Source organism: Peromyscus eremicus, chromosome 3 (genome assembly GCF_949786415.1).
Source record: "Peromyscus eremicus chromosome 3, PerEre_H2_v1, whole genome shotgun sequence".
Classification (NCBI taxonomy): Eukaryota; Metazoa; Chordata; class Mammalia; order Rodentia; family Cricetidae; genus Peromyscus; species Peromyscus eremicus.
Window position 1 is genome coordinate 111,547,694 of NC_081418.1, and position 17,118 is coordinate 111,564,811.

The window sequence follows — 17,118 nt, forward strand, 5'->3', positions numbered from 1 at the left end:
GCTATAACAGTCATACTATATATATGTACATATATGCCTACATTATTTGATATATATTTATATATATACATATTCACGTGTGTTTTTATAGATGTAATATATATCCAGCCTTTGGTATGTATGAAGGATAAGTTCTAGACCCCCTCCATACCACGGACGCTCAAGTCCCTTCTATTAAAGGTCATTTGCAGATAATATTTATTTAGGTCTTATTTTGTAGCAGTTTGTTTTTGTACACCAGGCGAGTGTTCTACCACAGAGCTATACGGCCAGGCCAAACTTATTTTCAGCCATCTCTTATTTTACTTGTAACACAAAATGTGAATGCTGTGCAAATTGTCTGCCTTGTATTGTTTCTTGAAGAACAAGGGGAAACGTATGTATGTTTAGTTCAGACACTGTTCATGCTTTCTACTGTTTTTGATCTGTGAATCCATGGATGCAAGATCTGAGGATAGGAAGGGCTGCCTGTACACACATGTAAATATGCACAGGAGCTTAAATACACAAGTCTCACACCAAACACCACACCACACAAACAAGTCTCAATGACAACACAGCTACAAAGTCAACACCTTGCAGGGAGGTAGAAAGACTAACACATAAAGACAAAGGCCTGTGAGTAACAAACATGACCCAAGCATACCGGCGGTAGCCTCCCTACCTGCTGCCACACAGTCCGAGAACTGCTCCCCAATGGTCGCCAACAACAGCTCTTTCCAAACTGTGGACTGAGGTAGGAGAGAAAAGTAAAAACAAGACAATGTTTAGGCAGTTATCATCAGGTGCCAAAGAAATCCAAGCGCCCCCTCCCACAGTTGGAACATACAGACACCCCCAAAGCACAGAAGTGAACATGTGCAATTATGCAGGTATGGGAACAACTTGCAAATGACTGCCCACACAGATACAAGTAAGTGATCCAGGGCCTTAAATGCTAGTGAAGCCCCCATGAACTCCAGAAGAACTGGGAGGTACACACCTTCAACTATGGTGATACATTGTGTACCCTAATAAAAATTACCTGAAGATCAGAGGACGGAACAAGCCACTAGATTAAACATAGAGGTCAGGCAGTGGTGGCACACACACTTTTAATCCTAGCACTTGTGAGGCAGAGATCCATCTGGATCTCTATGAGTTCAAAGCTACCCTGGACTACATGAGATTGACTCAGTCTAGGAGAGAAACAGAGCCAGGCAGTGGTGGCACACACCTTTAATTCCAGTACTGGAAAGCACACACGCCTTTAATCCCAGGAAGTGATGGCTGGGCAGAGAAAGACAAATAAGGTGTGAGGAGACAGGAACTAAAGGCTTTTAGGCAGAAGCGTCCCTTCCAGCTAGAGGCTTTTTCAGCTGAAGGCTTTTTCGGCTGAGGAAGCTCATTTGGCTAGAGGCCTATCGGCTGAGGCCTTTTCAGGCTGAGGAGTTGGAGGTAAGAGGTAGTGGCTGTGGTTTGTTCCTTTGTCTCTCTGATCTTCCAGCTTTTCTATCAATATCTGGCTCCGGGATTTTTATTATAAGACTATTTTGAGTTTGTACAACATTCAACTCACCTCCTTTTCTGATGTCTAACTCTTACTGATTCAGTGTACCAACCCATCGTATTTGAGTGCCATTAGTAAAATCCTTCTCTTTGTTTCTCTCTTGCAGTTGATCGAGTACTTAAAATGTTACCATTTAAGATGTTACACAAGTCAAGAATGTTAAGAAACATTGTTATTTACTGAATGCTAGAGGCTTGAAAAATTCCATTCACTGCTGACAGGTTGTTTGCACAGAGTGGTAAATTTATGTACTATTGTACACACACAATTTCCCTGGAAGTAATGATTAGCCTGCATGCCACTCTGCCTCCTGCCAGTGAGGTGCACCAGAACTCCTTCTATGGGACATGGACTAATGCTGTCAAGTAGATAGAATCCACTCCCAGGCCACTGGTGGGCGATGGCTCTCCCAGTTTTTCCCTGGAAAAGATCTAGGCTCCCCTCTTGCCCTGGTTCCTAGGCTTTGAGGCCTCCTAGAGACCAGGCTCAGTGGAGGGTTGCTCATTGTACTCTGTGACCTGGGCAGGCCATCAGCTTCTCTAGTTTCTATCTTAGAGGGAATAACAACAGAACTGACCTCACAGGGTTGTTGCAAGTATAACATTTGTCAAGAACTGCAACAAGAGGGCTCCAGATTTAAGACTGCACCAAAAACAGCTGCATGCATCATATGAGAGGTGCCCAGTGCACATTAACCATAACAATGCTTATTATTACATTCTAATGAGCTTGCAGCAGCTGCTTATCTTTTCATCGAGGCAACAGCATTTAACTAGGGAGCTGAAGGTGAACTCTTACTCCTGGAAAGGCCTATGTCTTCTTTCCTGGCCCTTGCCTCCTCCTACTTGTGCAACTTTGATTTTGAGTTCCATACATGACGAAGCTGGGGTAGGAGAGGAGAACAGGGCAAGGGAGACTTCCTGCTTCTGTTTTGAACACAGGCAGCTCTAGCCTTCCAGACTTCTATGGGGGCTGACACATAAGAACCCAGGCACTTGTCCAGACAGGAAAGTATATTGGCGCCTAAATTCAGCCTAGGGAGCTGACAAGGTGGGACAGGACCAGTCTACGGGTGTGGGTATCACGGTGGTTTCCACTAGAGTTCCAAGTCTAGGGTGATTCCCAGTCTACTTCCAAATAAGGCCCATAAATGTGCATGGTCCCATTTGAGGTGGCTCCCCATCTCCTCAAAAATAAGCAAACACGTAAGTACAGTAACACGCACGAAAGCGGGGAAGCACACCGGTGAAACTGGAGAATCTAGGAGCATCTTGCTCTTTCCTATCTTCGGCTCTCTCTGTCTTAGCAGGGCAGAGGGGTTCATACACCTCGTCTGGCTCTCGTTTAGCTGCTCTGGTGTATTTCATGCTTGTCATTGAACAACCAGGTCTGCAGCCCTGCCCAATGAATCTGTAATTTCAAATGTGTACTCACAGGGAGGTGACTCTTGCCCACGTGAGTGGCTTCCCAGAAACATTTTAATTCTTTGAGCATAATTGCATGAAAGGGATCAGAAGAAAAAAATCACCCTTCTGTCCATTTTATTTCTAATGATTTTTCTTCCTTATGTATTTATTGGGGTATGCACGTGTGTGTGTGTGTGTGTGTGTGTGTGTGTGTGTGTGTGTGTATGTGTGTGTGTGTGCAGGGCATGTTGTAGCCAGAGGATGATCTCTGGTGTTTTCCTCAATCACGTCTCCACCTTATTTTTTGAGAGTGAGGATCTTTTCTTTTTTCTTTTTTGGGTTTTTGAGACAGGGTTTCTCTGTGTAGCTCTGGCTGTCCTGGATCTCACTCTGTAGACCAGGCTGGCCTTGAACTCACAGAAATCCACCTGCCTTCTGCCTCCTAAGTGCTGGGATTAAAGGTATGCAACATAATACCTGGCTTTTTCAATTATACCTCTTGACAGAATTAAGTGACCATCACCAATGTTAGAAATGAATTTCTCCACCTAGGGCTGCCAGGAGACTTCTGGACAGGCTCTCTTTAAAGTACGACATGCTGAACCCCATGCGCAGACGGTTCTGGGAGATGCTCAGCAGAGACATACCGTGCCGTCCTTGGGGACTTTCATCTTCCACACGCCACCCTTTGCATTACTCTCCTCCTCCCTACATCAAAGAACAACATTTAAAGTTTCACTCCATGACAAAGGGGTAGTCCTATTTGCATTTAGTTTAACAATAGCCGACATGAAACACAAAAGCACACAGGCATTTTCCAGTAAATATTCTCCAGCTCTATGATTGGGAACAAAAGCAGAAGAATGAAAAAGGTAGGGAATGGAGATGAGAGAGGGAGCAACATGGAATCGGCTGTGATGGGGATGAGGGTGCGTGCAGGGATACGAGGTCCTCATTCTCAAGGAGGTGGTACCCAGGGTCTCCCTGATTCGCTGGGGATGGACAGCTGATGCAACAGCTTTGCAGGTGGGAAGAGTTATACATTCCAAAGCATATTCATAATACTGTCTCATTTAATTCCCATGTGACTTGTGACTTGGGTCACAGATTTAACAAGTGTTGCTATGGTGGACCATCGTTTAATAGCCACTTCCTATCTAGGGAAAACATCCCAATTTCCCTGTAAGAGGCATTCTGGTAGGACTGATTCCATATCCTAGCTTTAAAGACACATTTGCATCCCAGGTTTGCTTATGAGACCGTTTCTTCCTCATCCCATGATTGGCCAGGGATGGAGAGCTGATCCACAGTGAGCCAATGGTGGTGAGCCCTAGATTTTATTGTGCTTGGAGAATGCTGACATATTGATAAACTTGAAGGGCATAAATCACAGCTCACAGCTAGCAGGACTGGTGGTCTAAGTCTGTCACCCTAGCTGTTTAGGAGACTGAAGCAGAGGAACGGTAAGTTCAAGTCTTATCATGGTTACAAGGTGAGTTCAAGGCCAGCTTGGGCAACTCTGTCAAACCTTGTCTCAAAAAATGGGGTTGGGAGGCCAAGGGTGTGGCTGGAGCTCAATGGTAGGGTGCTTGCCTACCATGTGGTGCAAGGCTCCAGGTTCAATCCCAATGTTCAAAAGGACTGGAACTTGAGAGATCTATTTCCCCAGAAACAGAAAAGCCTGACTGAAAACCCAGCAAACATCGAGAAAGCAAAGAAACGTGGTGGAGAGTATCAGAGTCCAGATGAAGCCTGGCAAGCCAGACGTGTGGGACGCCAGTTCTGACGGTGAACTTCCCAGTCACAGGCTCCAATAAAATCCTACTTTGTTTTTGTTCAATTTATGTTTCTACCATTCACTGAGAAATGAGCTGAAACATAATTTCATTTTACTTGTGAGTAAGTGTGAAAGGTTAAAGGACATAAAGATTTATTGGTACTAGAGGCCCCAGCCTGGGCAAGCTAACTGTCCATTGCCCTCACTACTACACCAAGTGATTAAGGAAGTGACATCAGGCTCCTCTGAGAGCCTGGGCCTTGATAAACAGGATACACTTCCTGTTAAGAGGCATGCCACAGGTGAAAAGAGTCCCCATGAGGTTCATGGCTAGTTCCCACCCACCTTGACCTCCAGGTGAACCACACACACTTACCAAAGTGGTCGCCTCTCTCCTCTCATTAAGTGATAACTACATCTCAAAGGCAGGCTGGGCACAGGAGGGATGTTATTGTACACACTCCAGAATATCTTTAAAAGAAAAACACTTCATTGAATATACCCAGTATGGATTAACAATGCCAGTACATTATATAAATAAATATTGATTCTCATTTAGTCCTAGCCATTTGGAGTGGATTTTTTTTTCTCATTAGCTCTTCAAAGTTTTTAATGCAGAACAGTAAAACATGGTTCCTTCTAGATGTTAGGCTAGGTTCTATTTTTTAGAAAGCCATTGTTATGAAGGAAGCATTCCTAAGCAGCATGTACCATAAAACCAGAAAGGTAACACTGTGCGGTGCCAGGGCTGGACTTAATAGTTTCAGGTTCCTTTTGGGTGCTCTGACTGCTTTGCTTGCATGTATGCACGTGCACCATGTGTGTGCCTGGTGCCTGCAGCAGTCAGAAGCAGGTGTCAGATCCCCTGGAACTGAAGTTATGAATAGTTGTGAGCCACCACATGGGTGCAGGGGACCAAACCTGGGTCCTCTGCAGGAGCAGCAAGTGCTCTTAATGACTGAGCCATCTCTCCAGCCCCAAGGACTGATGTTAATAAAAGTCGTTTTTCTTTTCTTTTCTTTCTTTTTTTTTTTTTTTTTCTTTTTTTTGGTTTTTCAAGACAGGGTTTCTCTGCGTAGCTTTGCAGCCTTTCCTGGAACTCACTTGGTAGCCCAGGCTGGCCTCGAACTCACAGAGATCCACCTGGCTCTGCCTCCTGAGTGCTGGGATTAAAGGCGTGTGCCACTACCGCCCGGCTAAAAGTCGTTTTTCATAAGGAATTTTTTGTTAAAAATGTAGATTTCAGCTGCTCTTGTCACGACAGCATATGAGATGGATATGATAACTCACTAACCTTAATATATTGATATGGAGCCCAGATCTTTAGTTTTTGAACATTTGATTAGGAAGATTACAGGAAGAGCATGCTTTGTAGTCTACATTTCAATATAATCTTATTCTAAGACCCTCATCAGGGAGTTGGAGAGATGGCTCAGTGGTTAAGAACACTTGCTCTTCTTGCATAGGACCTGGGTTCTGTTCCCGGCACTCACATCAGGTGGCTTACAGCCACCTGTGCCTCCAGTTCCAGGGGTTTTGATGCCCTCTTCTGGCCTCTGTGGACATGTGAACACACACGGTGCATATCCAGACAGGCAGGAGCGTACATATACACACATACAAAATAAACAAAAGATCCCATCAGCTCTCCTTTCATCATCCGTGGAGACTCGTCATAACTAAGTTGACCCTGTAAGACTCGGCTTATGGGAACTGTGGGTCATGACCTCATGTGGGGTTGCAAAGGACCTGGGAGAAGGACAAGGTTTCTAATAGGCAACAACAGGATTAATTCAGAATTAAGTGAGTAATCAGTCTGGCGTGTTTCTGGAGCATCTGCCCGCGCTGCTCACATCACAGTCTCATTTCTGAACACAGAACCTGTGCACTGTGCACTGGGCTTTCTGTCACAAAACGCAACACTAATGAGCAGGCCTGGGTCCCCGCCACTCAGATTTGGGAAGACTGCATGCTATCACTGCTGTATTTTTACTGGACATACGAAATGTTCTGCTCTGATAGAAGTCAAATGTTTAATTATGGAATACAAAGACTTTTAACCCTTTCCTATCACCATTCCTCAGCATGTAAGTATCAAGTTCGAATATATTTGGATTGGACTGGATTAGAATGTTTGGCTTGAGGGCTAGCGAGAAGAGAGCTCAGTAGTTAAGAGCACTTGCTGCTCTTACAGAGGACCCAGGTTCGATGCCCAGCACCTACATGGCAGGTCACAACCATCCATAACTTCATTCTGGAGGATCGATGCCCTCCTCAGACCTCCGTGGGCACCAGGCACACATATGATATACATGAAGACAAAAACATGCATACACAGAAAAAAATTTTTTTAGACTGTTTGATTTTTAAAACTTGCTGTTTGAGTTGCTAGCTTGCATTTCACTGAAAAAAAAAAACATTAAATGAATTTTGGCTTGAGCTTAAGACAGAATTTCCAGTGATTTTTGAAATGGCTGTAAAAACACTTTTGCCATTTTGTAGTACATGTTTATGTAAAGTGGCATTCTCAGCATTATTATAAAATCAAATGTCTATTAACTCTGAAACATGTTGAATGTAGTCTGTTCTACAATATCAAATATTCAGCTAAGATGAATTCCTTTAGATAAAAATTAAGCATTTCCATCTCATTAGTACGCACATTTGCTTTTATCTTTATTAAATGACACACACACATATATGCACCAAATAACTGTTTTAAGATAAATATTCTTGAGGTCCATTACCAGTGATTTTTTTTTTAATGTATACACTTAGTTTACATTCCTATGTACCCAGGTCCACATAAAACTGTCAGAGGCAAAGGTTCAAGAGTGGAGACAGTGCCAGAAGCCCTGTTCTAAAACACACACATTCTCAGCAGAAAGGATGTTGCTAACGGATACTTTATTGGCGTGGTACTCAGCAGAACCTTTAGAATGATTATCAAACCCCATTTCCCTACAGCAGACTCTCCCAGGAAGAAGTCTGGGGTGCTTTGCCTGGGGCTGAGGGTGGAAAGGAAGACAAGAGGAAGCACATTAGATCTTGTCCCTCTCTTGCTCTTCCTAGAGGGACCAGAGAACAGCTCAGCAGCCAGGCCAGAAGGTAACGAGATGCGATATACATGGACTTCGATTCTGTGTCTTTTCCAAGGCAGTCCTCTGGCCTTCATACACACTCATGCCCAAACACACACAGCTAGCTATACTGCAGAGATGGTAATGATGGACTGAAAGAAAATCAAAGGCCATATATAGAGTATACATTGGCAGATGTATCAGTGGGGAATCCAAAACTCTTCTACTTCAATGGTGCTAATTTAGGCAATCACAAAATTAGCATGGTGTGACAGTAGATCCTCTAACAGACTGTGGAGGGGCTCATGCCCTCTCTGTTAGTGCCAATAGTAAGATCTCTGCAACACCTTGGCTCCCGGCTATGCTGTTACCGTGAGCAGACAGAGCTGGAACTTGAGTCCCAAGTCCCTAATTCTTAAAAACTACTAACCTATATTCTTTGATGATACTACTACATGTTTTGTGCATATCTTTCCAGTCTTAGAAATCACAGACAAGTCATGTGTAGAGTCACAGAAGGAAGGACACCTGTTTACAATGTCTTTCAATCAGTCAGATGCCCTCACCTCCACTTAATTTGGTGATGCACATAACTCTAGCCCAAGACTCCTGCTATGACATGGCAATGGTCTCTGCAGAATCCATGGGCAAAATGATGCAAAACCAGAGCCCCATCTAAGAGAAAGCCAAGAGGATGCTGCTGACAGCCGACTTCAGCTCTGAAGGTCAGCCCTACCAAAGCTCCCCGACATCCCTGCCAGTCTTCTACGGTCCTGACCTTTTGCGTAGCATTTGAAGTACTTAGAGAATGACATACAGCACACACTTCTTTTATCTTAAAACTGAGAAAAGGCCAACGGACCCTGTTCAGGGTTATAGCCTTGGAAGAATAAAAACAAGAACAGCCCTGAGCTTGTTTACTTTGGCGAATCTGGCAGGAAGAAGACAGACCAGCAAGATGCAATGGTAGGCTGAACTTGGAAGTTGTTTATCACTGCGTGTGTTTGTGCCTGAACACACAATGGGAGCGAAAGATCCAGGTATGCCAGTGGGCCGGGACCCGCTCAGGAAGCACATGGCACTGAGCAGCTGTTTCCCTGTTATTGCAAACCTCTCTCCTCTGTCATCTACTCGTCAGTATGTCTGATGGAGAAGGATGGAGGGAGGAACTAGCACTGCACACTCCTGGAACCCTGCTCCTCCCCACAGAAGGCAAAGGACTGACACTGTGCAAGCCTGATGATTCACGATGACTGTTCCCGTAACACCTAAATGTTCCTGCAGGTTCAACTTCGCAAGTAGATTCCCAGAGGCACCAGGCTTATGATTAATCCTCTTTGGCCTTCCACAGAGCACTGAAGTACAGCTAAGCACAATGGTTCTTAATGACAGTTAAGTGTTCCCCGACCTCATGAAGCCTTAGTGATTACCTAAGGGCTAGAATAGGTATCGATGTTGGCACCGTTCATTCGGTCAGCATTTGGGGATGCCAGTTGTATGCCAGCATGTGTCTTTCACTGGGATGGGACTAAGTTAGTGTGGAAGGATGGCTGAGGCATGGGGGCCACTTGCTGGCTGACAAGTTTCTAACATCATTGTCCTTGAGGAACTAAGGCAGGACAGACCCTAGTCCAGTGAAGTCTAACACCTGGATTTAAGGTATTGCTTCTCAGAAAAGGTCACATGGTCATCAAAAGCCCCCCCCCATCCCCACCCCCCGGGTGCACACATATGAGTACCACATGGCTACCTCCTTGGGTGAATCAATCACAGTGCATTGAAAGCAAAGGGAGACCTACGTAAGGATGCAAGACATGATCCGACATCAGATCTGGATGGCAGACCTGTGAGAGATTTTTCGCTTGGTTTGAAATCGGTGAATCCACTTCTAATCCAGACCTCTGAGGTGGGAAGATACACCTTTAATCTGGGCCACATCTTCTGCTGGAAGTTTATATAAGGACCTGGAAGAAGGAAGTGTTTGTTCCTTGTCTACTTGTCCTCCCCTTGGAGCCCACCAATTCATTCACCGGCATCGGAGCCTACTTCTTTGGGATGCCAGCATATACTGAAGACCAGCCGAGACATCTAGCCTTGTCGACTGAGCAACTGCTGGATTCTTGGACTTTCTATTCACAGCCAGGCATTGTTGGATTAGCTGGACTGCAGCCTGGAAGGCATTCCAATAAATCCTCTTTATACACACACACACACACACACACACACACACACACACACACAGAGAGAGAGAGAGAGAGTGAGAGAGAGAGAGAGAGAGAGAGAGAGAGAGAGAGAGATTCATTTTATAAGTTCTGTTACTCTAGAGAACCCTGACTAATACAGGAGGGAATGAGGAAATAAAGAAAAGGGGGAAACAGGAAGAAAGGGAGGAGGAAGGGAGGAAAAGAGAAAGGGAAAGGTCAGTAGGGGAAGGAGCAAGTGAGAGAGGAACAGAGCGAGAGAGAAGGAAAGAACGAGGCGGGGGTGGGGGTGGGGGAGCGGGAACCAGTCGGGTTGTCCTGTGTTGCAGCATGTATAGCGGAGAGTGTTTTGGAGACAGTGAACACACAGATCTCTAGTCGCCAGGGCTTCCTACACTTCAGCGTCCAGGACACTTACAGAAAGAGACGGAGCTCTGAACCCAGCAGGCAGCCGTTTGGTTGGATGTTTTTAACTCACAGCAGACCCCAGGCTGAAAGCAGAGAGCTGCTGGTTTGCACAGGATCACAGTCCAGACAGAAGGCTTTGTTGCCTTAGTCTGAGATGAGGCAGGGCCCTGAGAGGAGAGGGGGGTCTGAACCTTGAGAAGGTTGGGGGAAGCCAGAGTCTGGGGAAACCCCAGACAGAGCCGTGTACCCGTTTCCTGGATACGGTCCATGATGCTGGAGTTCCTGCTGAAGGCGTAAAGGACAGTGGAAGTTGACATACCAGCTGTGGGGTAGTGTTATTAAAATAATTTCTAAGATTTGTTCCCTTTCCTTTTATGTGTACTGGTGTTTTGTCTGTATGTATGTCTAAGTACCACATGCGTGGAAAGAGCACAGAAGCCAGAAGAGAGCATCAGATCCCCTTAGAATCAGAGTTACAGATGGTTGCGAGTGGCCATGTAGGAGCTAAGAATTGAATCTAGGTCCTCTGGAAGAGCAGCCAGTGTTCTTCACCATTGAGCATCTCTCCAGACCAGGGAGTACTCTTACTTCGAGGGATTGCCACAGCCTCAAAGCTCCTCTTGCTCTGGGAAGGTAAAGTGAGGACAGACAACATTCCCAACCCCCTCACCAAACCCCCCCACACACACTGGAGCATGAGATTGATAGAAAGCATATGGCAGTGGGGCCTAAAGTCTGGATGTGAGTATACCCAACAGAGGCCATCATGATCTGAGGCCACGGCAGAGCCAAAGAGAAAAGGGCACACAGGTACCCCCAAAAGATTTCACACTGGAAGACTCCAAGTTTTACATTAGAAGTGACTACATCATTTGTGGTTTGTAAAATCTCATTCACTTCCCAGGCCCTACCCCTGCAACACACACAATGGCCTCTAGTGAGTGCCATAAGCAAACAGAACCACAAGCAATGTGACTTAATTCTAGTTCTGGGTTGTGACCAGAGACGTTGACTTCATTATACGTCCAGTATGTCAATTAAATGATGAGTGAAGAATCCTCTTACACATGACATTAAGTTTGTATGAACAGTACCATAGGCAAAACTGGCTTCAAGTCCTTGTCCTGTTTTCCCTGTTAGTTTTTTCTCTCTTCCTTCAAGGGGCCTCCAGATACTCCTGTGATGGGACGCCACCCACCACTGGCTACTCCGTTATGAACCAATCTCCCCATCATCCCCATCAACCCTGACTTAGGAAACCTCTGTACTGGAATAGCCTTTGTTCCTCAGGCTTTGGAAAACAATCTGCTGCCCTGATGAAATGACCTTTAACAGCACAGCACGGTCAGGTAGCCTGACCTCCACATAAGGGACATGCACTGCTATTCTTAAAAAATTAATACACACATGTGTGGGTTTGTATGTGCTCATGTGTGTATGTGTGTGTGTGTGTGTGTGTGTGTGTGTGCGCGCGCGCGCGCGCGCGCGCGCGCAATTCATGAAGGTGATAACACAAACTCCTGAGGTGTGGGATGGAATTCTGTAAAGGAGTGCTTTCAAAGGTGGAATTAAAGGTCTACAGGCAGGAAATGCTGAGAAAAAATGTGCTACCAGGTAACCCTCCCTTGTGAATCACACTGGATTAGTACTCTTCATTTTGCCCCAGGGTGGGCTGGGCAGGCTCAGAAGCCATGTTCTGTTCTGAACTTTGCTCACTGAGGATGCAGAGACATGAGAGAAATGAGCAAATCCTGTCTATGTCCAAAAAGTGGGAAACACACTGAAGTGTGTTTGTTGAAGTGAAAAGTGGGATGTTCTAAGAAGACAGCAAAGCAGCTGAATAATTTATCTCTGGGCAGAGAAGTACTGTGACCACAGCAAGTTCCAGGCAGAGGTCATAGGATCCTCTGCATGCCTCTCCTGTTCCACCCCTCACTCAGGGGAGGGAAAACAGAGTCGACACAGAAGCAGAGGGACTTCCGGCCTTAGAGAGTCCATGGGCAGCTGTTGCCACTGCAATTTTGGGTCATGTGCCTCAGTTTCCCTAGCTCCTAAAAGAGGGTAATAATTTTCCACTACTCACCCGATGCTCCCGAGATGTAACTTGGATTTGCAGAAAGTCCTCAGGGTAATAAAGAGATTATATCTGAAGGTAAACCATCGTTCACTGCACATGGTTCTTAAAACTTCACCAAAACATAATGGGGAGGGGCACAGATACCATTGGGCAACTGTTTAAGTAAATGCTATGGTAGCAGAGTGAATTAACATTAACACACAGTCAGGGAATAAAGAAAGCAGGAGCAAAGCCTCTCCTCATGTGCACAAATGCTCTTGCCCCTGCTAATTCTTAAGCACTAAGGACCATTCCTGAGATGCTAAAGGCAATCACAGCCGAGTTACCAAAAGTTATGGACAAGTCAAATATGTTTTTGTAAATAAAAGGTTTTCATGGTGTCATCTGAGAGTATCTGCTTGGCATGAGTGATTGTGAGGCTGTGGTATATAATATTCTTACATGAACTATGACAGAGGGGTGTTTGCAATGAGACTGCAAGATGAAGGCCAGCACATTACTGGCATAGGCCACTGACTGTGCATTTTAACCTGACCATCCCATCCTCACTGCAGCATGATAAAACCTGCCATGATTGTTCTTGCTTTAAAGACGAGTAAATAAGATATACAGAGGTTTAAAAAGGAAAGAAAAATGTGTACATGTTACTGAGTATCAGCTATGGCACTCAAACAGTGTGACTTCTCTGCATCCCCACCCACACCCTAGTCAGCAAAGGAGCAGATTCCAGGAACCTAACAACACCTGGCAACATGTTACGAGGGCTTATAAACAGCAGCCCCACAGAGAGCTGCATCTGGTCTCACCCCCAGCCAGCCTCATGGAACAGACGCCATTCTCATGAAGCGTACAAATAAGGAACTCGGGGTGTTTCACAACCTCTTTTTCATCGTTGTCCCCTCCCACCACCTTGAAGGAACCCTTTCTAAATCAGCCCTGAAAAACATTTCAAACCACAGGGAAACCCTGTGTTTATCTATAGGGCTGTACATGTGTCTGTGCTTCGTGAGATTAAGGTTTGGTCATGGACCTCCCAAGAACCACGTTTTTGTCCCATTGGGAATGTGCAGCCGCCACTGGGCACAGCTTTCTGAGAACAGTGTACAGAGAACAGAAAAGTCCGTGCATGCATTCATTTCTCATCGTTCATTCCATCCTTCCGCACTGACTGCGTGCAAAGAGGTCAGATACAGCCAAGCACGGTACCGCACGCTTCCACGTGACTCAAGTTCAGTCTCAGATGGAAAGACTTACACCAGCAGGTCAGAGATAGTGGCTGCAGCTGGAGGAGTCTGATGGGAAGGAGGGGTATGAAGACATGCAAGGTATGCACATGCACCTTAGTTTTTAAAAGTCTAAACACGGAGAATCTGCATCCCGCTAATTATCTCTCAGCACACTAGAGAGAAGTCTCTCCTGGTGTGTGTCAGTCCGGGGTCTTTAAATTGGTCCCCAAGGATCCTAACAGATATACTGCTGGATCCAAACCCTGCTGCGTGTACTGTTTCCACGCTGTGGTGGGAAGATCACTTTCTAGCCTCTGTCCTGGGCTCCCACACCCCATTCTAAGGTGCTTACTTCACAGTGGAGTGGAGAAAGTAGGAATCCCTCAACATCCCAGAAGGGTCTGTGAGCTTCCTCAGGCAGCTGGCTTTAAAACCAAGTGCTCTGAGTTTACAACGTGGCTGCCAGGAAGAGTGACAAACAGAAGTAAGGGGAGGTGCTCCCGGAGACTCTGGGGAGTCCAGCCTTCTGGGCAGCGGCTCCTGAGCCTCTCCACACTTATCACACTAGCACTGCATGGCGATTCTAGAGCAACACTGTTAGTTTGTTTTTCACAGGTTTATGTCACTTTCCCAAGAAGACAAGGGATGGCCTGTGGTTGGGACTGTCCTTACACCATTTGACTGTGTCCACAGAGACCACTCATGCTGCTTACCACCAGGCACCTGGGGCTGTGTAAGTATGAAAGTGCAATTTGTTAAACCTGATGCTGGCAGCAGGGTCTGGAAGAAAAACGGAAGTCTGTGCTCGCTCCGCACAGGACACAGTCAGGATACCTACCTAACACAATTACAAGATAGGACAAAATTTAGAGCACAAGGGGGAAAATGCTTATAAACTGTGCCGTGTAGAAAATCCAGGACATGTAGCCAGCATGGCTTTGATGCAGTCTCAAAAGCCTTGTATCTGCAGCTAGAAAGGACACCACAGGAGAAGAGAAACTTGGTAGAGTTTGCTTGGGAAGAAATGGGAAATGGGATTAACAGAGTAAATCAGGTGTTGAAACGGTCTTCAGGGGTAGAAAATAAAAGAACAAGTCTGGGGAAATGGCAAAACCAATCTTTTAAAGCTTTGATCCCAGCACTGATTTTTTGTTTGTTTGTTTTTCAAAGTTTCCCTGTGTAGCCCTGGCTGTCCTGGAACTTGTCCTGGAACTTGATCTTTACACTAGGCTGGCCTTGAACTCACTGAGATCTGCCTCTGCCTCTGCCTCTTGAGTGCTAGGATTGAAGGCATGTACCACCACGCCTGGCTCACCAGCACTGATATTTAAAAAGCCAGGTGTAGTGATGTCCATCTCTACTTCCAGTAACGGAGAGCTGGAGGTAAAAACAAATGGGTCCCTGTCAGGTGGTCTAGCCTCCCAGGCAAGTTCTAGGCCAGTGAAAGAACCCGTGCTTGAGGAATGACACCCAAGGTTAGATGCTGATCTTTATGTGCTTGTGAGCACACACACACACACACACACACACACACACACACACACACACAAATGAACTCTACACAGGAAGGTAGGGAGGGAGGGAGGTAGAGAGGAGGGAGAAAGAGACAGACAGACAGACAGACAGACACACACACACACACACACACAAGTGTCAGAGACAGAGAGAAGTCAAATAAAACTCTGGACTTGTTGGGGGGTCTCTTGAACATCAAGTATCCTGCCAAATACAGTGGCAACATGATCATACTCTCAGTCTTCACGGTGACCAATGGCAGTAGGTGCCACTGTTACCCACCAGTCATACAGAAACCTACAGGGACAGAGGCAGAAATGGTTGACACAGACAAGTTTACAAGGAGCACAGATGAACGTCTCCGAGAACTTCACCCCTAGCTGTGCGTTGCTCTTGCCTCCCCTGCACATCACTGAAAGATTTGGGTGATGGAGTTTTCTCCAGGGCCAGAGAAAGCCTGCCTCTGGGGTAGGTGGATAAACGGTTGCTACGAAAACGGACCTAGCAGGCGGCAATGGCGCACGCCTTTAATCCCAGCACTCGGGAGGCAGAGCCAGGTGGATCTCTGTGAGTTTGAGGCCAGCCTGGTCTACAGAGTGAGATCCAGGACAGGCACCAAAACAGCACGGAGAAACCCTGTCTCAAAAACAAACAAAAACAAATAAACAAACAACAACAACAACAACAAAACCTAAAGAACAACTCCAGGGTGGAGCTCTGAGCAAGGGCTGCCGAAGCAGTAGAGAATTTCAAGTTGGGTGAAGAAGTATCTACTATCCCGAGTGACCCAGTGTGTCCCTTTCCACCCTTACCTGTACTGTTCCCACAGTGTAGAGCTTCTTCAGATTCGAGGCACACTCAGCGGCCGTGGCACCAGGGAGTGATCTAAGGGCAGCAAAACAACAAAGAAACAAACAAATCCAGTCAGTGGCGGAAGATATTCCACAATCTAACTATGGAGGTCTTCATAGAACGTGTGTCTAAAGCCTCCTCCGAGCAGGACATTTGGAGATGCTGGTCAGAATTTAATTTTTTTTTTTATTGTGAAGGCATGGGTTTGCATCTCCTAATAGAATTTTTATTTTGTGTAAATTTAACAGATAAAAAGTAAAGTATACAAGAAAGGTACTGGACACTTTAAAACTACACAGTAAAAAGTATGAAAATATCCGATGATCATAAAGGCATTGTTCAGGACTTCAGATTAAAAAAAAAAAAACTGTCTGCTGTGCCAACGGCAATGAGAATGCACCCTCCTCTTCTGGGTGATCTGTTTAAAATCCTATAAACCCCTGGTGGTGAATATCCACACACCCCTGGGAAACAGAGGAGCATTCAGTTATTTTAGAGAATACGATTAATAATCAGTGTTGGTTTCCCTCCTGAATCTGACTTGAAAAACAGACAAACAAACAAACAACAAACAACCCTGAGCTCAGTAGCTCTCCCTGAGCTCATGCAAGCAGCTGTTGGGAACTGTTATGGCCATAACACATTAATCTCCAGTTTCTATATATTCCACTAGATGGCAACACACTACAGGTTTATTCTCTGGGAGAGGGGGAAAAAAAATGCACTTTGCCTGGCTTTCCAGTACAGTTCCCCGGGTTGGGGAGTGCCGATCTCTAGGTATTCAGACACTCTGTTACCACTGTTTCTCTTTCCTCCTGCTGACCTAGCAGTTTGTGCTCCAAGGCACTGGGGTCCTTGTTAGGATCAGGTCTAAAATGATGCTTCACCACACAAAGAACACTCCGAAGCCCATGTCTCCTGTGGGTGAGGAATCAAGGGCTCACTAAGAGGGGAGACACCCTGCTCATAACGGACACACCAACGTCCACAATCCATAAAAGCACACTCTTCATCAGCCACTGACCCT

The 17,118-nt window shown here is 45.7% G+C and overlaps 1 protein-coding gene across 3 annotated transcripts in view; it reads right to left on the bottom strand.

Moving 5' to 3' along the window:
* The window catches only part of Eif4e3 (eukaryotic translation initiation factor 4E family member 3), a 70,327-nt gene that overhangs the window by 9,713 nt on the left and 43,496 nt on the right, over positions 1-17,118 (bottom strand). For all 3 annotated transcript variants that reach the window (XM_059258281.1, XM_059258280.1, XM_059258282.1), the window contains 4 exons: positions 16,052-16,124; positions 5,109-5,203; positions 3,603-3,663; positions 665-731 (listed from right to left, as the gene is read on the bottom strand). In XM_059258281.1, coding sequence (XP_059114264.1) covers positions 665-731; positions 3,603-3,663; positions 5,109-5,134 — 154 coding nt within the window. In that variant the 5' untranslated portion in view covers positions 5,135-5,203; positions 16,052-16,124. The remainder of the gene's footprint in view (positions 1-664; positions 732-3,602; positions 3,664-5,108; positions 5,204-16,051; positions 16,125-17,118) is intronic.